Raw genomic sequence first — 17441 nt, forward strand, 5'->3', positions numbered from 1 at the left:
CAGCAAGGCTTTGTGCGTGGGAAATCGTATCTCACAACCTTGAGTTTTTTTTTGAAGAGGTCAGCAAGAGGATTGATGAAGACAGGGCGGTAGATGTTGTCTACATGGACTTTGGTAAGGCCTTTGTCAAGGTCCTGCCTGGTAGGCTGGTCCTGATGGTTAGATCACATGGGATCCAGGGTGAGCTAGACATTTGGATACAAAATTGGCTTGGTGGTAGTAGGGTTGTTTTTATATTGGAGGCCTGTGACCAGTGATGTGCCACAGGGATCAGTGCTGCATCCCCTGTTGTTTGTCATAGGTATCAATGACTTGGATGAAAATGTAGGTGGCATGATTAGTACGTTTGTGGATAACACTGAGATTGGTGGTATAGTGGACAGCTAAGAAAGTTGTCCGAGGTCATAACAGGATCTAGATCAACTGAGTGAATGGGCACAGGAATGGCAGATAGAATTTAACTCTGGCAAATGCAAAGTGATGTATTTTGGGTATTTTAACCAGGACAGGACTTGCACAGTAAATAGCAGAGCCCTGCGAAGTGTGGGAGAAGAAAGAGATCTAGGGGTACAAGTACATTGAAAGTAGCAACACAATTAGACAGGGTGGTGAAGAAGGCATATGGAATTCTTGCCTTCATTGTTCGGGGCAATGATGAGTACAAGAGCTGGGACGTCATGTTACAACTGTACAAGATATTGGTGAGAACGCACTTGGAGTATTGTGTGCAGTTCTGGTCGCTGTACATTAGGAAGGATGTGATAAAGCAGAAGAGGTTCACAAGGATGTCGCCTGGACTGGAGGGCTTTATTTAAAAGGAGAGACTAGTTAAGCTGGGACTGTATTCCCTGGAGTTGTGGAAACTGAGGGGTGACCTTATAAAGGTTTATAAAATCATGAGGGGCATAGATAGTCACAGTCATTTTCCCAGGGTAGGGGAGTCTAAAACTAGAGGGCATAAGTTGAAGATGAGAGGGAAAAGACTTCAGAGAACAAGAGGGGCAAGTTTTTCCACTCAGGGAGGTGGATATTTGGAATGAGCTGCCAGCGGAAGTGGTGGAGGTAGTTGCAACGTTTAAAAAGACATTTAGACAGGTACATGGATAGGAAAAGTTTTGAGGGATATGGGCCAAATGCGTGCAAGTGAGACTAGCTCAGGTAGACACCTTGCTCGGCATGGATGAGTTGGGCTAAATGGCCTGTTTCTATGGTGTACAACTATGTGATAACTTAGATAATAATTAGAAGCTTTTGGAATGTCAGTTTAGATGCCACTTGTCCAAGGTGTAATGGTGATTTTATGGACAGGTTAAAATGTTTTTAAAATCATGGCAAATCTGGAAAGCAAGAACCTGGATTGAAATTTCCACATGCCCACTGCCCTGCTAAACATTTCCTGTTTGTGCAGTAAATGTCCTAAAGGATTTGATTATTCCAGGAAGCCATTTTATTTCTATTTTCAAATAACAACTTTTAGATATCATCATCATCTCTCTTTTTATAAATATATATATAATATGTGTGTGTGTGTGTATGTATATATATATATATATATATATATATATATATATATATATATATATATATAATATGCGTGAGTGTGTGTGTGTGTATATATATATATATATATATGCGTGAGAGTGCGCGTATATATGCGTGAGTGTGTGTATCTGTGTGTGTATATATGCGTGTGTGTGTGTATATATATATGTATATATGCGTGTGTGTGTGTATATATATATATGCATATATGCGTGTGTGTGTATATATATATGCGTGTGTGCGTGTGTGTGTATATATATATACACACAGACACACACACGTGTGTGTGTGTGTGTGTGTGTGTATATTAAAAAAAAATGTAGTTAAGTCAAAGCCATGAAACTCCAAACTGACTACAGGGTTTAAACCTAAATATGCCTATTTTAATTCTGTTTTTCTTCTGATATTGTATGTAAGCTATCCTTTGGTAACTTGTCCAAATGGATCTTTCATCCTTGAGACTTGACATCCACAGTGAGCAATAGGTCACTTAACAGACTGGCAGAGTGCCACACACGTTTCCATTCCAGCCTCCCTCCCATCATTGTTGTTTCTCCCTTGTTCTCAGCCAATGCACACACCTCAAATTTTCCAGGGACTAATGAGAAGCATGCACCCTCAATGAACTGCTTGTGAATCAGAATCAGATTTATTATCACTGTCTTATGATGTGAAATTTGTTGTTTTTCAGCAGCAGTGTAGTGCAAGTACATAAAATTACTATAAATTTAAAAAAAGTGCAAAAAAAAAATGAGGTATTGTTTATGGGTTTCATGCACCGTTCTGGAATCTGATGGTGGAGGAGGAGCTGTTTCTGAATAATTGAATGTGGGTCTTCAGTCTCCTATACCACCACCTCCCTGATGGTAGTAACGAGAAGAGGGCATGTCCCGGATGGGACATAACTAACAATATCATGTGAATTTTTCATGGTTTTTAAATCTCAGATACACGGTGCAGTTTAGTTTCTACTTGAGCTACCAGGATGGCAAAAAGCTCTGATTTAATCAGGTTGACTCTCTAAGACCAGTAGCATGTTGGTGAGCTGTGCATAGTAAAAAGCATTTTATGTAAGATCAGGCTACTCCGATCTATGAACGCTTAATTCTCAACACACAGTGGCATCAGAAGAAACCTTGCCATATTTATTATGGCTATTGATTTTACATGAATTATTTTACTTTTGGATCTGGATTTAAAGTTATGATTGTGTGCAGTTACAGATCATATCTTCGAAGGACAATTGTACAAAGAAAAATTCTAATTTTGTTGCCAAAGCACTTCAAATGGTTGTTTGGCTTTTCCAAATCAATCAAATATTGACATGATTAACAAGTCTAGCAGTTTCTTAAGTGCCCCAGTGAGATCCAAACTTGATCAGTTTTAATTGTCATCCAGTAGAAGTCAAAACGAACCTGAGGCTAAGTCAAGAGGCAACCCGTAGTAAGGAGCATCAAACAGTCTGCTGGAGGACTGAGCGGGTCAACCTGTGTAAGAGGGGAAGGAATTGTCAATGTTTCGGGTCGAAACCCTGCATCAGGACTGAGAGGGGAGATGGCCAGTATGATGAGGATGAGGGAGTGTAGAGATGGGAGCCCGAGGTGATTAGTGGACTGAGGAGGGTGAAAGTTGATGGGCAGATTGTACCAGATAGGGAAGGGAGGGGGTAGAGTTGGGAGACGGTGGCAAGAGGATGATAGATGTGGAGGCAGACAAAGAGGGGAAAAAAAGGGAGGCAGATGGAGTGAGGTTGAGGAGGGGAGGGTGAAGATTGGAGACAGTTATTTGAGGGTTCTCACAGAGCTCTTGTTGGAGAGAAGAGGAAAACTTCAAAGTCAGCATACCTTAAAGAGACTTTGCAGTGGAGTAGTAAAATGGAGATACGAAGTTGTAGATGCTGGAATCTGGTTGCTCCAGCTTCCAGCATCTGCATTCTCTTGTGTCATGCATAGCAAGGAGCTTCCTTAAATGATGCTTAGTGTTATTAGAATATTCACATGAATGTAACTTTGTAGCCTTAAGGCAAGAAAATGTTCAGTGTGTGGCGACTCACCGTTTAGTCGGGCGAACCGGCTCGGCAGTCGGGTCACGCGGCGTCGGAGCGACGAGGCCCAAGATGGCGGCGGGCCTCGTCTTTCCGAGCGACGGGGAGAACCCGCGTGCGGGAAAGTCTTGATGACGTAATACTTACGTCATTGCCGGTTTCATTGGGCGGGAACAGTCTCCCTTAAAGGGCCTGCGCAAGGCGGGAAAATAAACCAGTTCTTGTTCGGCAATCCTCCGACTAGTGTCTTGTTTTATTCCGTGGTAGCAACCGCTACAAGTGTGTTAAAGCATTCATGGTGATCCACAGTGATGAGGAGGTGAAGAATGAGTGAGTCATACCCCCATGTGATTCAGTACTGAAAGGAAATTAATAAAGGGTGATAGACCCCTACAGATGTACCAAATCTCTTTGGCTACGTGACTTGGTTAAGTTACTATCAGAAAAGGAGAAATTCGGTACAGGACAGCCACTACAGTAAAGGAGGAGAATAAGTTGCAAGTTCACCTGAAGATACTGATTTTTTCTTAAATTATAGAAATGTAAAGCTTTCAGACTCCTTCATTAGTCGTGTATAGGTTGAGTAAATTAGGCTAATTCCTCACTAGAGTTGCAAAATTTTCAACTAATTCTCTGAAGTTCTTAATTGCATTGTGGCAACAAGTCAACAGCTCAATTTTTTAATCACTTGGAAAATTGAATGATCTAAATTGAAGACTGGTGTACCAAGTGTATATACATTTCCAGCAGCAGTCTAAGGAGTTGCAAAAGCAAGTCCTCAGTGCTGACAGGGATCACAAACAGTGCTAACCTACTCACGTGAGAGGGACGGTGCAGCTAATCTTTTTAAGACAAAAAACAGCCTTGTGCTAATGCTTTATTTTGAGAATTAAAGCTTAGTATTTTACATTTACAAATATGATCATCATCAAATAACAAAGCAAGCTACCAGTGGAAATTTGCTCAAAATGTTCAGATGCTTTTAGTCACTGTCAGGAAATTCATTGCATCTTTGTTTAGAAAAGTTGACGGCCATGTAAAAATATTATTTTCTAACTGTGCAGATAAAACAGTAATTTAGGAAATGGGGGATATGTTTGCCATCTTCCGGAGGACGTTAACACCAAATACAGTGTGTCATATGTGGTTTCCTTTTAGATTAACAAAGCATCCTGCTTTATTTGAACAGGAAGATTGAAAGCCAAAGCAAGAAAGTGCAATGTGATTCTGAGAGCCTGAGATCGTACAAAAAAAACCACGACCTTCAGCAAAAAAAAAACAAACTGCTGGAGGAACTTGGTAGCTCAGACAGCATCTGTCGAGGCAAAGGATGATAGATTTTTCTACAATATCAACTATCTTTCTGCCTTCACAGATGCTGCCTGACCTGCTGAGTTCCTCCAGCAGTTTGTTTTTGCTCCATATTACAGCATCTGCAATCTCGTGTGTCTCTATATGGCCTTTACATTGGCTTTCATGGCAATTGATCAACTTTGATCATCGTAGATCAGTGGTGTGCATAAATCTGAATTATTTAGAACAGGAATATATACGTATACTTATGGGTTTGGAGACCTATTTTTAGGTTATAGGAGAAAATCACAGGCTGAAACTTTTGTCAGTGTGAATATCCATAGGCTGCTGGGTGCATATGTTGATCTCAAATGGTACTCAACACTCATTTGATGTCACCAATGCAAAATGCTACCACACAAGTCCAGCAAGTTTACTGAAGCAGATCTTAACCAGAGGATTGAGGCCTGCTTGATTATTAGTTAAAGCTTTAGCTGCTATTTCAGCATACATCAATGGAAAGTGTTGTTAGTGCAAGTCTGGCAACCTCAACAAAACTAGGAAAAACCTTAACTGGAAAAAATGTGAAACTCTCTTCACTATTCCAGCCTGATAGAGGAATATGATACCACATCAAAATTAGAAGATCATCGCCCAGTTACTACTTGACATGTCCCTCTATGTAGACCAAATTTATTTGAACTTTCTTAGTATACTAAAAATACATAATTACCACAATATGATGATTCCCACAATATGATGATATCTGTTCTAGAATCTGAATAAACACATATGAAAATGCATTTTAAAAATGCCCTTCACTATTTCAGGAATGAGCAGGCACTCATAACCTTCTCTCCTTTCCTTAAGACAATGGCCTGGCAGTCAAAAGTCATGCAAGTAGACATTTTTCATTCGTGAGGAAGTGGGACATCACAAAATTCTCCGTGCATTTATTCTGGTAGTCCTTCCTAGATCAAGGATCAGAAGCCAATGGCTACCTCAATTTTTGTCATTTTGGATGAATACGTTCAGGGTTTTTGCCTTTGTGGTTTGAATGGCTCAATCAGGATATTTTCCACTTTTTGGGATACAGTAGTTAAGGACACAGTTCCTGAAAAACATTGTGCCATTGTATTTTAAGCATTACATTGGATTTCATGGAAGAATGGACTGGCACTTGTACAGCACCATTCAGAATCGCAGGATGTCCTAAAGCCCTTTGCAATCATTGCTTTAAAATGTGGTCACAATGGTAATTAAGAATATAAGTAGGAGTGGGAATATGCTGATCAGCCCCTTGAGTCTGCTGCACCATTCAGTGAGATTAGGGATAAGCACAACACAATATTCTTGCTCTATTCCATTTACTTTTATTCCTCTAATATCCAAAAATCTGTCGATCACTATGCCTCCACAGTCATCTGGGGTAGAGAATTCCAAAGATTCACCATCTTATGAGTGAAGATTTTTCTTCTTATTTCAGTCCTAAATGGTCCATTCATTTTGATACTATGACCCTTGGTTCTAGACTCCTCAGCCAGGGGAAACTTCCTCCCTGTCTCTACCCTGTCATAGAACCATAGAAAAACTACAGCACAGAAAACAGGCCATTCGGCCCTTCTAGTCTGTGCCGAAACATTATTCGGCTAGTCCCATTTACCTGCCCCCAGCCCATACCCCTCCAGACCTCTCTCGTCCATGTATCTATCCAATTTACTCTTAAGAGTAAGCCCGCATTTACCACATCAGATGGCAGCTCATTCCACACTCCCACCACTCTTTGAGTGAAGAAGTTCCCTCTAATGTTCCCCCTAAACCTTTCCCCTTTCACCCTAAAGCCATGTCCTCTCGTACTTATCTCTCCTAATCTAGGCGGAAAGAGCCTACTTGCATTAACCCTGTCTATGCCCCTCATCATTTTATAAACCTCTATCATATCTCCCCTCATTCTTCTCTGCTCCAAGGAATAAAGTCCTACACTAAGGAGGTGCCAATCAATATTAGGGAAGTTGAAGTCACATAGAACAGTACAGCACAATACAGGCCCTTCGGCCCACCATGTTGTACCGACCTTCAAACCACACCTAAGACTATCTAACCCCTTTCTCCCACATATCCCTCTATGTCAAGCCCCTAAGAACTTACCCATGGTGACCCATGAGGTCACCTCTTGAGTTTGGACAAATTGGAGAATGGAGGCCTATAGCTTACTTAACCTCTCCGCATATGATAGATCTGCTATCCCAGGAAAGTGGAAAATAAGATCCTATAGATAGCAGTGTAATCAGACCAGGCCTCAGTTTAACGTGTGAAAAATTGCGGCTCTGACAATGAAGTGTCACATTAACTCATGATTTTTTTGATGTTGCTGCAACTGGTTGCGACTAACAAGGCAATAAATGAGGTGGAATTGGCAATGGTGTTTTCCCAGAATTCCTAAACGAATGGTTCAAATGCTGTTCATGGCATTCCATCTTGTTCTGAGCTGATGTTATTGCAGAATGCAAGGATAATTTCTGAAATGAAGTGATGCTATCAATTTTTTTTAGAATGCTAAAAATAATAACTGCCTTTTTTCCTCTTTACGGATACAGACTGTCTTGATATGCTTTTCCAGCATTTTCTAGATTTTTACATTTCCAACACTTGCAGTTTTTCCCATTCCATTTTCAGTATAACTGGTGCAACTTCGCATTTCGATATTTCTGTAATGTGGCTGTTGCTACAGTAAAAGTTGTGAAAAGTTTCTTACTGTTGAGTCCTGAATATTTTCTCTGACTGAAGAAAAATATATTTGGTCAATCTTGATATATTTGACAGCTATTTTTTTAAGCCCTGACTTTTCCACTACTGTATGGTTGCAAGTATCGGCTTCAGTTCCCTGTCTGCAGGCTCATTCCAGTAAATAATTGCTCTTTGATATCTATCTTTAAAACAATTCACGCAGATCTCAGTTTGCTCTAATGATCTTTTGCCCTTACTCTATGATGGTCTGCTACCATACTCCGACTTTATTCCACTTGGAAAGGTCTCTTCAATTACTTGCTCCCCATGGAACTGTATAAATCCATGCATATTGCAAAACAGATATGAATTGATTTACTGTGTGTTGACTGAGCCTGAAAGATTCAGACATCTCTGCAGTGGCTTTGCAAATCTGGTTTTTTTTATGTTGCAGCGAAGAGAAAATGACAGCAGCAGCGATCAGGAAATGTCACAAATGTACAATGGGTCTCATAAAATCAGAAGGATGCAACAGGATGTCTTGTCGTTGTGGGGCCCAGATCTGCTACCTCTGCCGAGCTCCAATAAATGGCTATGACCATTTTTGCCAACACCCACGGTCACCAGGTGCACCTTGTCGTTTGTGCAAGAGATGCTCTTTGTGGACAGATCCTAAGGTAAGATACTGAAATAGCATTGTGAATATCATTATAACAATTTTGTACAGAACAAACAAAATTAGAAGTATGGTCAGAAAATATTAGAAATACTCAGAAAGAGAGTTAATATTTCAGGTTGATCTTTCATCAGAACTATGAAAAGTAGGAAATCAAATGTTTCATGCTACAGACAAAGGGGAGAGGTGGAGAAAACAAAGGGAATGTCTGTGACAGGGTAGATCATTAATAGGTTAGAAGTAGCCTTGTTTATGGTAATGGATTAATTGTACCAGAGGAGAACATTCCAGTTGAACAACTCGCCTTGCACTAAATTAGATGCTTTGTGGGTGGATCGCCCCACCTCCTGCTTCATGTTAGCCTCTTGCTGAGCATCGGTGGTTGCACTCGGCTGTGACTGATGACTTGACCAGAAGTGGTGGAAGCTAAGGCCCCATTCGCAGACCACTGAGATTGCCTTCTGACATCCTATCAGAAACTTCTAAAAAGCAGTCGAGAAATAGTTAAGTATTTTTCTAAGATATTCTTTAATTAAAATAAATTCATTTGAAACTACATTTAAGGTGCAAATGAATTAAAATCAAGCACAGTCAAGTAAGCCCACATCAGTCCTCCCACATGTTCTGTACTTACACACTTCTCTATGGATCACCAACTAGCCATCAGCATGACCACTACATAACATTTGCACTTAATAGTCCATCAGAATACCAGTTAGTTCTAAAACAATGGGCCAGAGGAATTGCTCAAAACTAATAACTTCGGAGGATAGATTCACCAACCATTAAGTCCACATTTCAGTGGAATGAATGTGTAATATAATTAACTAATATATTCAATAATAGCAGTGAAATTTGTTTCTTTTGTCAAAAGATGCCTCTTCTTTCAATCAAGCCAAAAGAGATGGCTATTTATTTTAAACAAGCATGCAATCAGTTTATGACAGTTCATTTGCTCTTCCTGATCCTAGCACAAAGTTGTAATTGTTGGAGAGCAATCATCTTAGTCCAAGGATGTGGGTGTAGGAATTTTTCAAGTCAGTAATTCTGAGCCTAGATGTCTTTAATCACTTTATCAATGACCTTTCCTCTGTCTTAAGGTCAGAAATGGATAAGATAAGATATCTTTATTAGTCACATGTACATCGAAACACACAGTGAAATGAATCTTTTGCGTGGTGTTCTGGGGGCAGCCCACAAGTGTCGCCATGCTTCCGGCACCAACATAGCATGCCCACAACTTCCTAACCCGTACGTCTTTGGAATATGGGAGGAAACTGGAGCACCCGGAGGAAACCCACACAGATACAGGGAGAACGTACAAACTCCTTACAGACAGTGGCTGGAATTGAACCCGGGCTGCTGGTGCTGTAAAGCGTTACGCTAACTGCTACACTACCGTGCATGCGTAATTATTATTACCGTGGGCATAATTATTAATGGTTGCACAGCATTCTGTTCCGTTTGCAATTCAGATAATTAAGTAGTCCATGCCTGCATGCAGACATTCAGGCTAGGGGAGGTCAGTACCAAGTGCCACTGAAGTGCAAGGCACTCAAATAAGAGTGAGCCTCATCACCTCCCCTTAACATTTGACTCCAGTGCTGCTGCTGCATCTCCACCATTAATATTTTTGAGGTCACCATCAGCCAGATCCTTAATATTTAAATGGTTGGAGGCTGGATATACTACCATTTGTGACTCATCTCTTGATTCCCTCAAGCCTTTGTAAGAGATGAGTAAGGCTGGTACAATCTCTCTTCTGTTTTGAATATTAATATTTCTTAAAATTTTAAGCATAATCTGACAAGACAGAAGAATATTCACTTGATGTAGATATTTCCAAGCACTTGGTTTCCATAGATTTTTTAAAATGGCATGTTTAGTCTTTGAATCTTACAAAACAATAATACAGCGCTTGCATAATTGATCTTATGATTATTCCATTATCATCAATTATCTTGGCAGCAGATGACCTTATTCAGTTCTTTAATAAAAAAGCTTCTTGTGCTCTTTATGCTTCACGTATTGCTTTAAAAGAAACTAATTGAGGACATATGGAAATATTTCAAATGAAATACAGTTTGAAACTTAATTGAAAAGTAATGCACCCCTTCAGATTGAACTGCCTGACAACATTCTGCTACTTCTGCAACTTTGCTTCATTTTAACAAAACTTTGATTCAATAACCGAGTCTTTTGGCCACAAAATGGGAAATTTGTAATGAGGTAAAAAGTGATAACACTGGAAATACTCAGAAGGTATGTTTTTATTTTGCTTTGCCAGATTCTGCAAATTTTGCTTTTTGGAAACTAACAGGGGTCTTTGTAATGATTTCTCCCTCAAATGTATTTGCCACAGGGAATGGTAATGCTTCAATGATTTGTTGCATGCTGCCAAGATCCCTGGCAGAGAAAGATTTTATTTTTACAGAAGTACCAACATCAAAATCTGTAATTTGATAGCCATGTGCAAACTGCTCTGTCCAGTTTTTCCCACTTCCTATATTTGCTGGGATGAAGAACTGGTGTGCTCATGTTCTCATGTTGGCCTAGAAATGTTTTTAGAGTCCTAGCATGTTTTTGACCAATCAGTACTCAGACTGATCATGACAGATTTACTATTTTCCACTTTCTGCAAGGTTGTGCTGCTTACTGTATTTTAATAAGGCTTTGTATTTTGTTAATATTCCCAAATTTTGCTGAGCTTCTCTAAATTCTTTGTGGAGAGTTTAAGACTTCCATACCCCTTGCTGCCTGAACAAGTCTTCCCATTGTCAGATTCAGTTAGAAGTATATAAAACAATGAAGGGTTTGTTGTCACATGAATATTTCCATTTATAATTTTTTTTGGCAGACTAATTTGATATTGGTAGCAAAGGAAGGGTGATGAAATTTATAAGACTATTTATTGTGGAAGCAGATAGGAAAGGAACTGCAGGTTGTGTTTTAGTCAGCCAGTAACCTAAGTGATAGAAAAACAGCGAAATTTGAATTTGGATGTATTTCTGTCTGAAACATTTTCCAATATGTTTTGCGTTTTCTCAATTGTCTTACTTAATTCTAAATTAAAACATGAAAATATGTTTTGTCATGGTATTTTAAGCATTTTTTTAAAATTAGTTTGGTTTCAAAATTAATTTCCACAACATCCAACCTTCAGGTGAAAAAACTGGTGAAGAATTCAATTTGATGTGTGAATGATCAACCTAAGGGAATGTATATGTGCCATTTTGCCCTCTTGTTACTCAAGTGCCTGACTGAAACTGTCAATATGCCCCATGGCTAAGTATTTGCTGATGAGTGACTTCAGCATGCATTATTACTGTTCAACTTTCAGGCAAAAAGCCAAACAGCAGCTCCAAAACTGGAGCAAATGTTGTCCCTAAGAAGGGAGCCTTGCGTTTCTTCATTATGCCACTCAAGTAAGGTTCTTAATCATGCTAATTACCAACCCACTGAACACCTTGATTCAGTTGGCTTAATATTGCACTTAACATCCAACAAACTTCATGTAGGAGTGGAGCTAATCAGAACTTTTGGGAAACTGCTCAATCTATGGTCAATACACTATAGAACCAAGGTCATCTAATCCTTTGTTGAGCTGCGTTTGTGCACACATGAAGGCTGAAATCCACGACATTGTAAACTCATTCACCGAAGCATACGAGAGGAAAGGTCATGGAGTTTTGGAAGCACAGAAACACGCTCCCTGGCCCACCATGTCCATGCCAACCAATGGGCACTCATCTGTGTTAATCCCATTTTCCAGCACTTAGACCGTAGCCTTCTGTGCCTAGGCTCATCTTGACACTTCTTTAATGCTGGTCAGTGATTCTGCTTCCACCACTCTTTCATGCTTGTATGCTTTGCCTATTTGTCTGTCTAAATGCCTCTTATATGTAGTAATCATATCATATTTATCACCTCCTTTTGACAGCACATGTATAAGAAAATGACTTGCCCCCCAGATTCCCATTACAACTTCTCTCGCCTTGTATCTATGCCCTCTTGTTTTTGATACTCCTACCAGAGGAAAAAGATTTTGACTCTCTACCCTATCTTTGCCTCTCATAATCTTGTATTCTTCTATCAGGCACCCCTCAGCTGCCTTCGTTCCAGGGAAAACAAGTCCAGCCTATCTGATCTCTTCCTAAAGTCCTCCAATCCAGGTGAATTTCTCTGCACTCTGTCCAGCATAATCACATCCATCCCATAGTGTGGCAACCAGAACTGCACACATTTTTCCGAGTGTGACTTTACCAATATTTTGTAAAATTGCAACACTCAAGACCAAATTCCACTACCAGCTTGTCCCTGCTGCAACACATTGATGTTTGATGATGAAGTTCACAACCTACCTGCATAATGTTTGGTTAATTAAGAAAAAGGGTATTCAATATCAAGACCTCAGCCTGGTACAAAAGCTAATGGACTACCTGCAGCAGATATTTCAAAGCACTGAGTACAAAGCACTACAACATACCACCAATACTCTCTCTGCAAAATCCTCAATTCACTGGGAGAATAAGTGAACCAAGATCAATGTTCTGTCCCAGGCCAATGAGTCTCTAGTTACACACACTGGTCTATGTTGGGCATGCCACGTTACTCACATGCCCAATACTGGATTCCTGTAACAGATCTCTATTCTGAACTCTATCATGAGATTACCAGAAAATAGGACTTGCTCAGTGCTTCCTTGAAGAAATGCAATACCTTCACTGATTCCTGGGAATCTCCACCCATGACCACTCAAAGTGGAGAAGGAACTTTTGGGATAGTATTTAGCACCTCAAGGTTGTGCTTTGGGACCACATGGTAGCCCTATGTAGTCAGCAGAAAGGGTGGACTACCTCACAAACTGTTCAGCTGCCGGTCCCAACAGCCACCACTTGCCCCATCTGTGGAAGGCTCTGCAGTTTCTGTATCAGCCTCTTCAGCCACCTCAGCACCCATAAAAGGAAGTCATCTTCTGTCCCAAGGGACTGCCAAAGAAGATGACCATTCATGAATGGATGTAGAGGGAGGAGGGGAGCTTTGATTTGATCCACTGTTAATGGGATGCATAGCTCTGTGTTTACTGTGCATGTAGCTTTGCTTTGTAGCTTCACCATACAGCTACCTCATGTTTTGGTACATCAGTTACTGCTTTTGATATCTCCTCCTGCATGTTTCATTAAATCTGAATTGGTAATGATGGAATGGGATGTGCCAGGCCTAGAGTCACAGATTGCAGTGAAATGCAATTATGCAGTTATTGGATCACAGAACCTTGTGGACAGCCTCTTTTGACCTATCTGAGTTGTCTCTACATTGGTAAAACCACATACAGATTGACTGCTATCACATCGGATTTCTAGTAATTGGTGTGTTTAGCATTTAGCACAAATGTAGTGCTGTACAACATGATGAACTGTAAATTTGCAATAGTCTCTCCTGCCAATATTGCCATGAATAGATGCATCTGCAAAATGTGGATTGGTGAGGAAGAGGTTGTGTAAATTTATCCATCGAGTTGACTCTATCAACATTTGCTGCCAACTCTACATGTGATTCCAGGCATTGTGATTCCAAACTCAGTATGTACTACAGTTTTTTTTTCCCATTGGTGTAAAACACAAAATATTACTGTTTCTTCAGCTTGGTATGTGGTAATCACCAGGAATTCCTCTTGCCTATGTTTACCCTGACCGCCTAGGGTGTGAAGTCTAATTCAAGGACTCCCACAGTGATTCCATCCTGATTGTAAATCACTGTGCTGCTTCCTCTGGTAGATCTGTCCTCCTGATGGGACAGAATGTACTTGGGGATCATGATGAAATTCTCTCAGACTTAAGCTGAATGATATATTTGTGTATGTTTGTGACAGGCTGTTGTCTAACTTGTCTGTGGGATAGCTCTCCCAATTTAGACGCTGGTCCCCATATGTTCATGCAAAGGACTTTGCTAGGTTGGCTTGGTGTGCCTTTGTCATATCAAAATCCATTTCTGATGATAATGACAGGTGATTTACAGTGCTATGACTCTAGAGTCAAAAAGGCCAGACTGGGTAAAAGCAGCAGATTTGCTTAAGGACATCAGTGAATCTGGGAGGCTTGTGACTATCCAGTGGCTTCGTAGTTGTCACACTGATCATGTCTCGTCTTTTCTCTTAACTTACAGTTATCAGCACCCACTCTTGCAAGCTGGTTTCCTCAGGTCTATGCTGGCACCCAACTGAGTTTCTCCATCATTCCCATGTCCCCTCCTTTTCCTTGCAGCCCTGCAATGTATTCTTATTCTCATGTGTCCATCAATGCCCAGAAGAAATTGACAGTGGCCTAAAAATCCACCTGCCTTGGGATGTGGGAAGAAGCCGTAGAACCTGGCAGAAACCGATATGCTTATGTGGGGAACATGCGAACTCCAAGCAGACAGCACGCAAGTTCAGAATCAAATTCCGCTCTTTGGGGCTGTGAGGCAGCAGTGCTAAGTGCTACGCCATGTGACCCCGTGACATATGTACTTGTACCACGTTTGTGTTCATCTTTTCATTGAAAACGCAGATTCGTTTTGACACCGAAAACCAACAGAGTTTACCATATTTGGTCTCTGATTGCTAATTGCTGCAGGTGTCTTGGCATTTTGCCAATCTGCAACAGGTAGTCAACGTTAGGTGATGTATGCAATGTGCTTTCATTTGGGGATGATGATGATAGTAGCTCTAATAATTGAATATTGCCTTTTTGGACCAGTTTTAAATTTCTGGGGTTCAAAACGGCAGGACAAATGAAAAGTTCATATGCTTTGACAGGTGGTCCTACAAGACCATCCCAGGCTGGAAGATTACAAGAAAGATTTCAAATAATTTCCAGGTAAATCATATGTTCTAGGCAATGGACCCAATTACAATATTGTGGCCAACTCTTCCTCTCTCAATTTTTTTTTACCATTAATCTTGGACACACAATTTGTTTATACATTTACTCAGCTAGACTATGCCATCAGTATGTGATTTCTAATTTCAAGGGTACCATAAGCATGGGAACAATATCACTTGTTGGTTCCTCTGCAATCACAGACCATCCTAACATGGAAATATGTCACTGTTCCTTCACCATCACTGGGTTTAAATCCTGGAAATCACTAGTTAATACCTATTATTATAGGGATGCTTTCATAAGAAAGACTGGTGCTTCAAAAGGGTAGCTCACTAAAGGCAGGCATTGGCAACAAATCCCAAATTTGTCAGCAGCATTTGCATTCCCAAAAACTAAAATCTTTTTATAAAAGAAGATTGGGTTGCAGATAATATGAAACGAGAGAAATATTTCCCTGGAAAGTAAACTACCTGTGAACAATAACAGTGCATCACAATGTTTTGTAAAGAACTTTTAAAAACTCTGCAGCTGAAATGTATTACAAGATTTGTGTAGTCTAATAGGTTTTTTAACTGCTTGATTTCCTTCATCTTCCCAGAATAGACAGATTGTGGAGATACCAAATTAACTTTTAGAAGGTGTTTTATTATTCTTTAGGGAATTGCTGCAATTCTCCAAAAAAATCTATTAATGATCAGATCTTATTATTTTAAACCAAGAGTGCCTATAAATATAACTTAGTCTAAATTTCAGTCAGCTTTCAAAGAATGTAGCTTTAAAGGTGTAAACAAGAATCTCAATTTGTTAAACCAAACCAAAAACAGACCCAGAGGCCCAGTCAAGATGGGTTTTTGCTGTGATATTCCCTAAAGCCAAAAACCTGGCAGTGTTTGCAGAGTAGATGATAAGATAAATGTGAAGAATGATTATTTGGGCAAAGATAGAACAAGGGAGACTGACCAAGAATACATTGAAATATTCAAATCATATGTCCAAAGTGAAAGTCTCTGGTAATGAAATGGATGTTATTTGTGCTGCTACCTAATTTTAAGCAAGAAAATGCAACATAGCCTTGTGTACCTGTGTTGAAGGTATATCTGTACTAACACAAGGTAAATAGGAATGTCCCAAGAGACCTTCTTTAAATATCAACAATTATAATGGTGTCAATTCAACCTATTTTTGTTTGATGTTTTCAGTAAGAGTAAATGACACTGCAATAGCTTTGGAAACCTGATGGTCATTTTAAAATTCCATTGTAAAATCCCTCAATGCAAAACTAATTCACTTTCTGATGACTTACAGTGCCACCTTGATTAATGCGGGTTATTATTGCTATACTTACTTGTTTGAACAATTTGCCTGAAATCCTACCCTGAAACAGTTTAATCCTGCACAACAATATCAAATTCTCCTTATCTTTTTATTTCTTGTGAGGTAGAGATTCCTTTGATTAATCATTTTATGTTTGTTTTGCTACAGATGAAACTGTGTGGATGCAGGTTACATTGACAAAGCTTTATATGATTTGTCAACAAATAATTATAACAATGTAGGAGAATCCTGATGGTTAGGTATTTAAATAAAAAAAACCTGCTATGCTGCCATACCCTCACCTAGCTGTCAGTTTTTAAAAAAAAAGTTATCAAGTAAACGCACTCTTGAATAAATCAGAGCATGTTAGTATATGAACTGAATGGTATGTTTCTTTCCTCAGACAAACTGCTTGATGATTGCAGTTATGCATTGATTTAAAGAGAGACATGATTGCTGGGAATAATGCTCTTGTATATCAGATTTGATCTGAAGAAAGCCAATAACCATACAAAATCTTAGATTAAAAATAGGAGGGAGGAATTGTGAAGACTGGCAATGGATTGGATGTGCCACTCAAAATTTGGATACAAGTCGAGTAGTGTGCCAGCTTTTATAACCATCTCATTCAACTGTCCGTAGCTAGTGTGCGTAACTGCTTAAGCAACTGGAGCAGGAGACTTAAGTATTTGGAGAGGGAACATTACTAAGTTTCTTCTGTTGATATTGCAAAAAAACTGATTCAGAAACTATGTAAAATGATATCCTTGGTGAAAGCATTCATGGCTCTGGGAAATGGCAAACAAGCAGCTTTGTTGATCCAAATTGCATTGCATTGACCTTGTATCCTATCAACAATAGATGAATTAAAATATAAAATACATGGTCTTTTTGGCATTCTTAAGTACATTATAATAGTGTATCCATTCTACAAATATGATTTTGAAATATTTCCCTTTATTTTGATACTAAATCTGAAGCA

General features: G+C 39.5%; 1 protein-coding gene across 4 annotated transcripts in view; it reads left to right on the top strand.

Annotated features, from left to right (window-relative positions):
* rnf216 (ring finger protein 216) overlaps positions 1 to 17441 on the top strand; it is a 152089-nt gene that overhangs the window by 120416 nt on the left and 14232 nt on the right. For 2 of the 4 annotated variants that reach the window (XM_052022356.1, XM_052022355.1), the window contains 2 exons: positions 8061 to 8283; positions 14448 to 17347. In XM_052022356.1, the coding sequence (XP_051878316.1) occupies positions 8061 to 8283; positions 14448 to 14609 (385 nt within the window). In that variant the 3' untranslated portion in view covers positions 14610 to 17347. Of the gene's footprint in view, positions 1 to 8060; positions 8284 to 14447; positions 17348 to 17441 lie in introns of those variants that run through there. The other 2 variants (XM_052022353.1, XM_052022354.1) reach the window with 1 other exon arrangement.

This window comes from Pristis pectinata, chromosome 8, assembly GCF_009764475.1.
Source record: "Pristis pectinata isolate sPriPec2 chromosome 8, sPriPec2.1.pri, whole genome shotgun sequence".
In the NCBI taxonomy this organism is placed as follows: Eukaryota; Metazoa; Chordata; class Chondrichthyes; order Rhinopristiformes; family Pristidae; genus Pristis; species Pristis pectinata.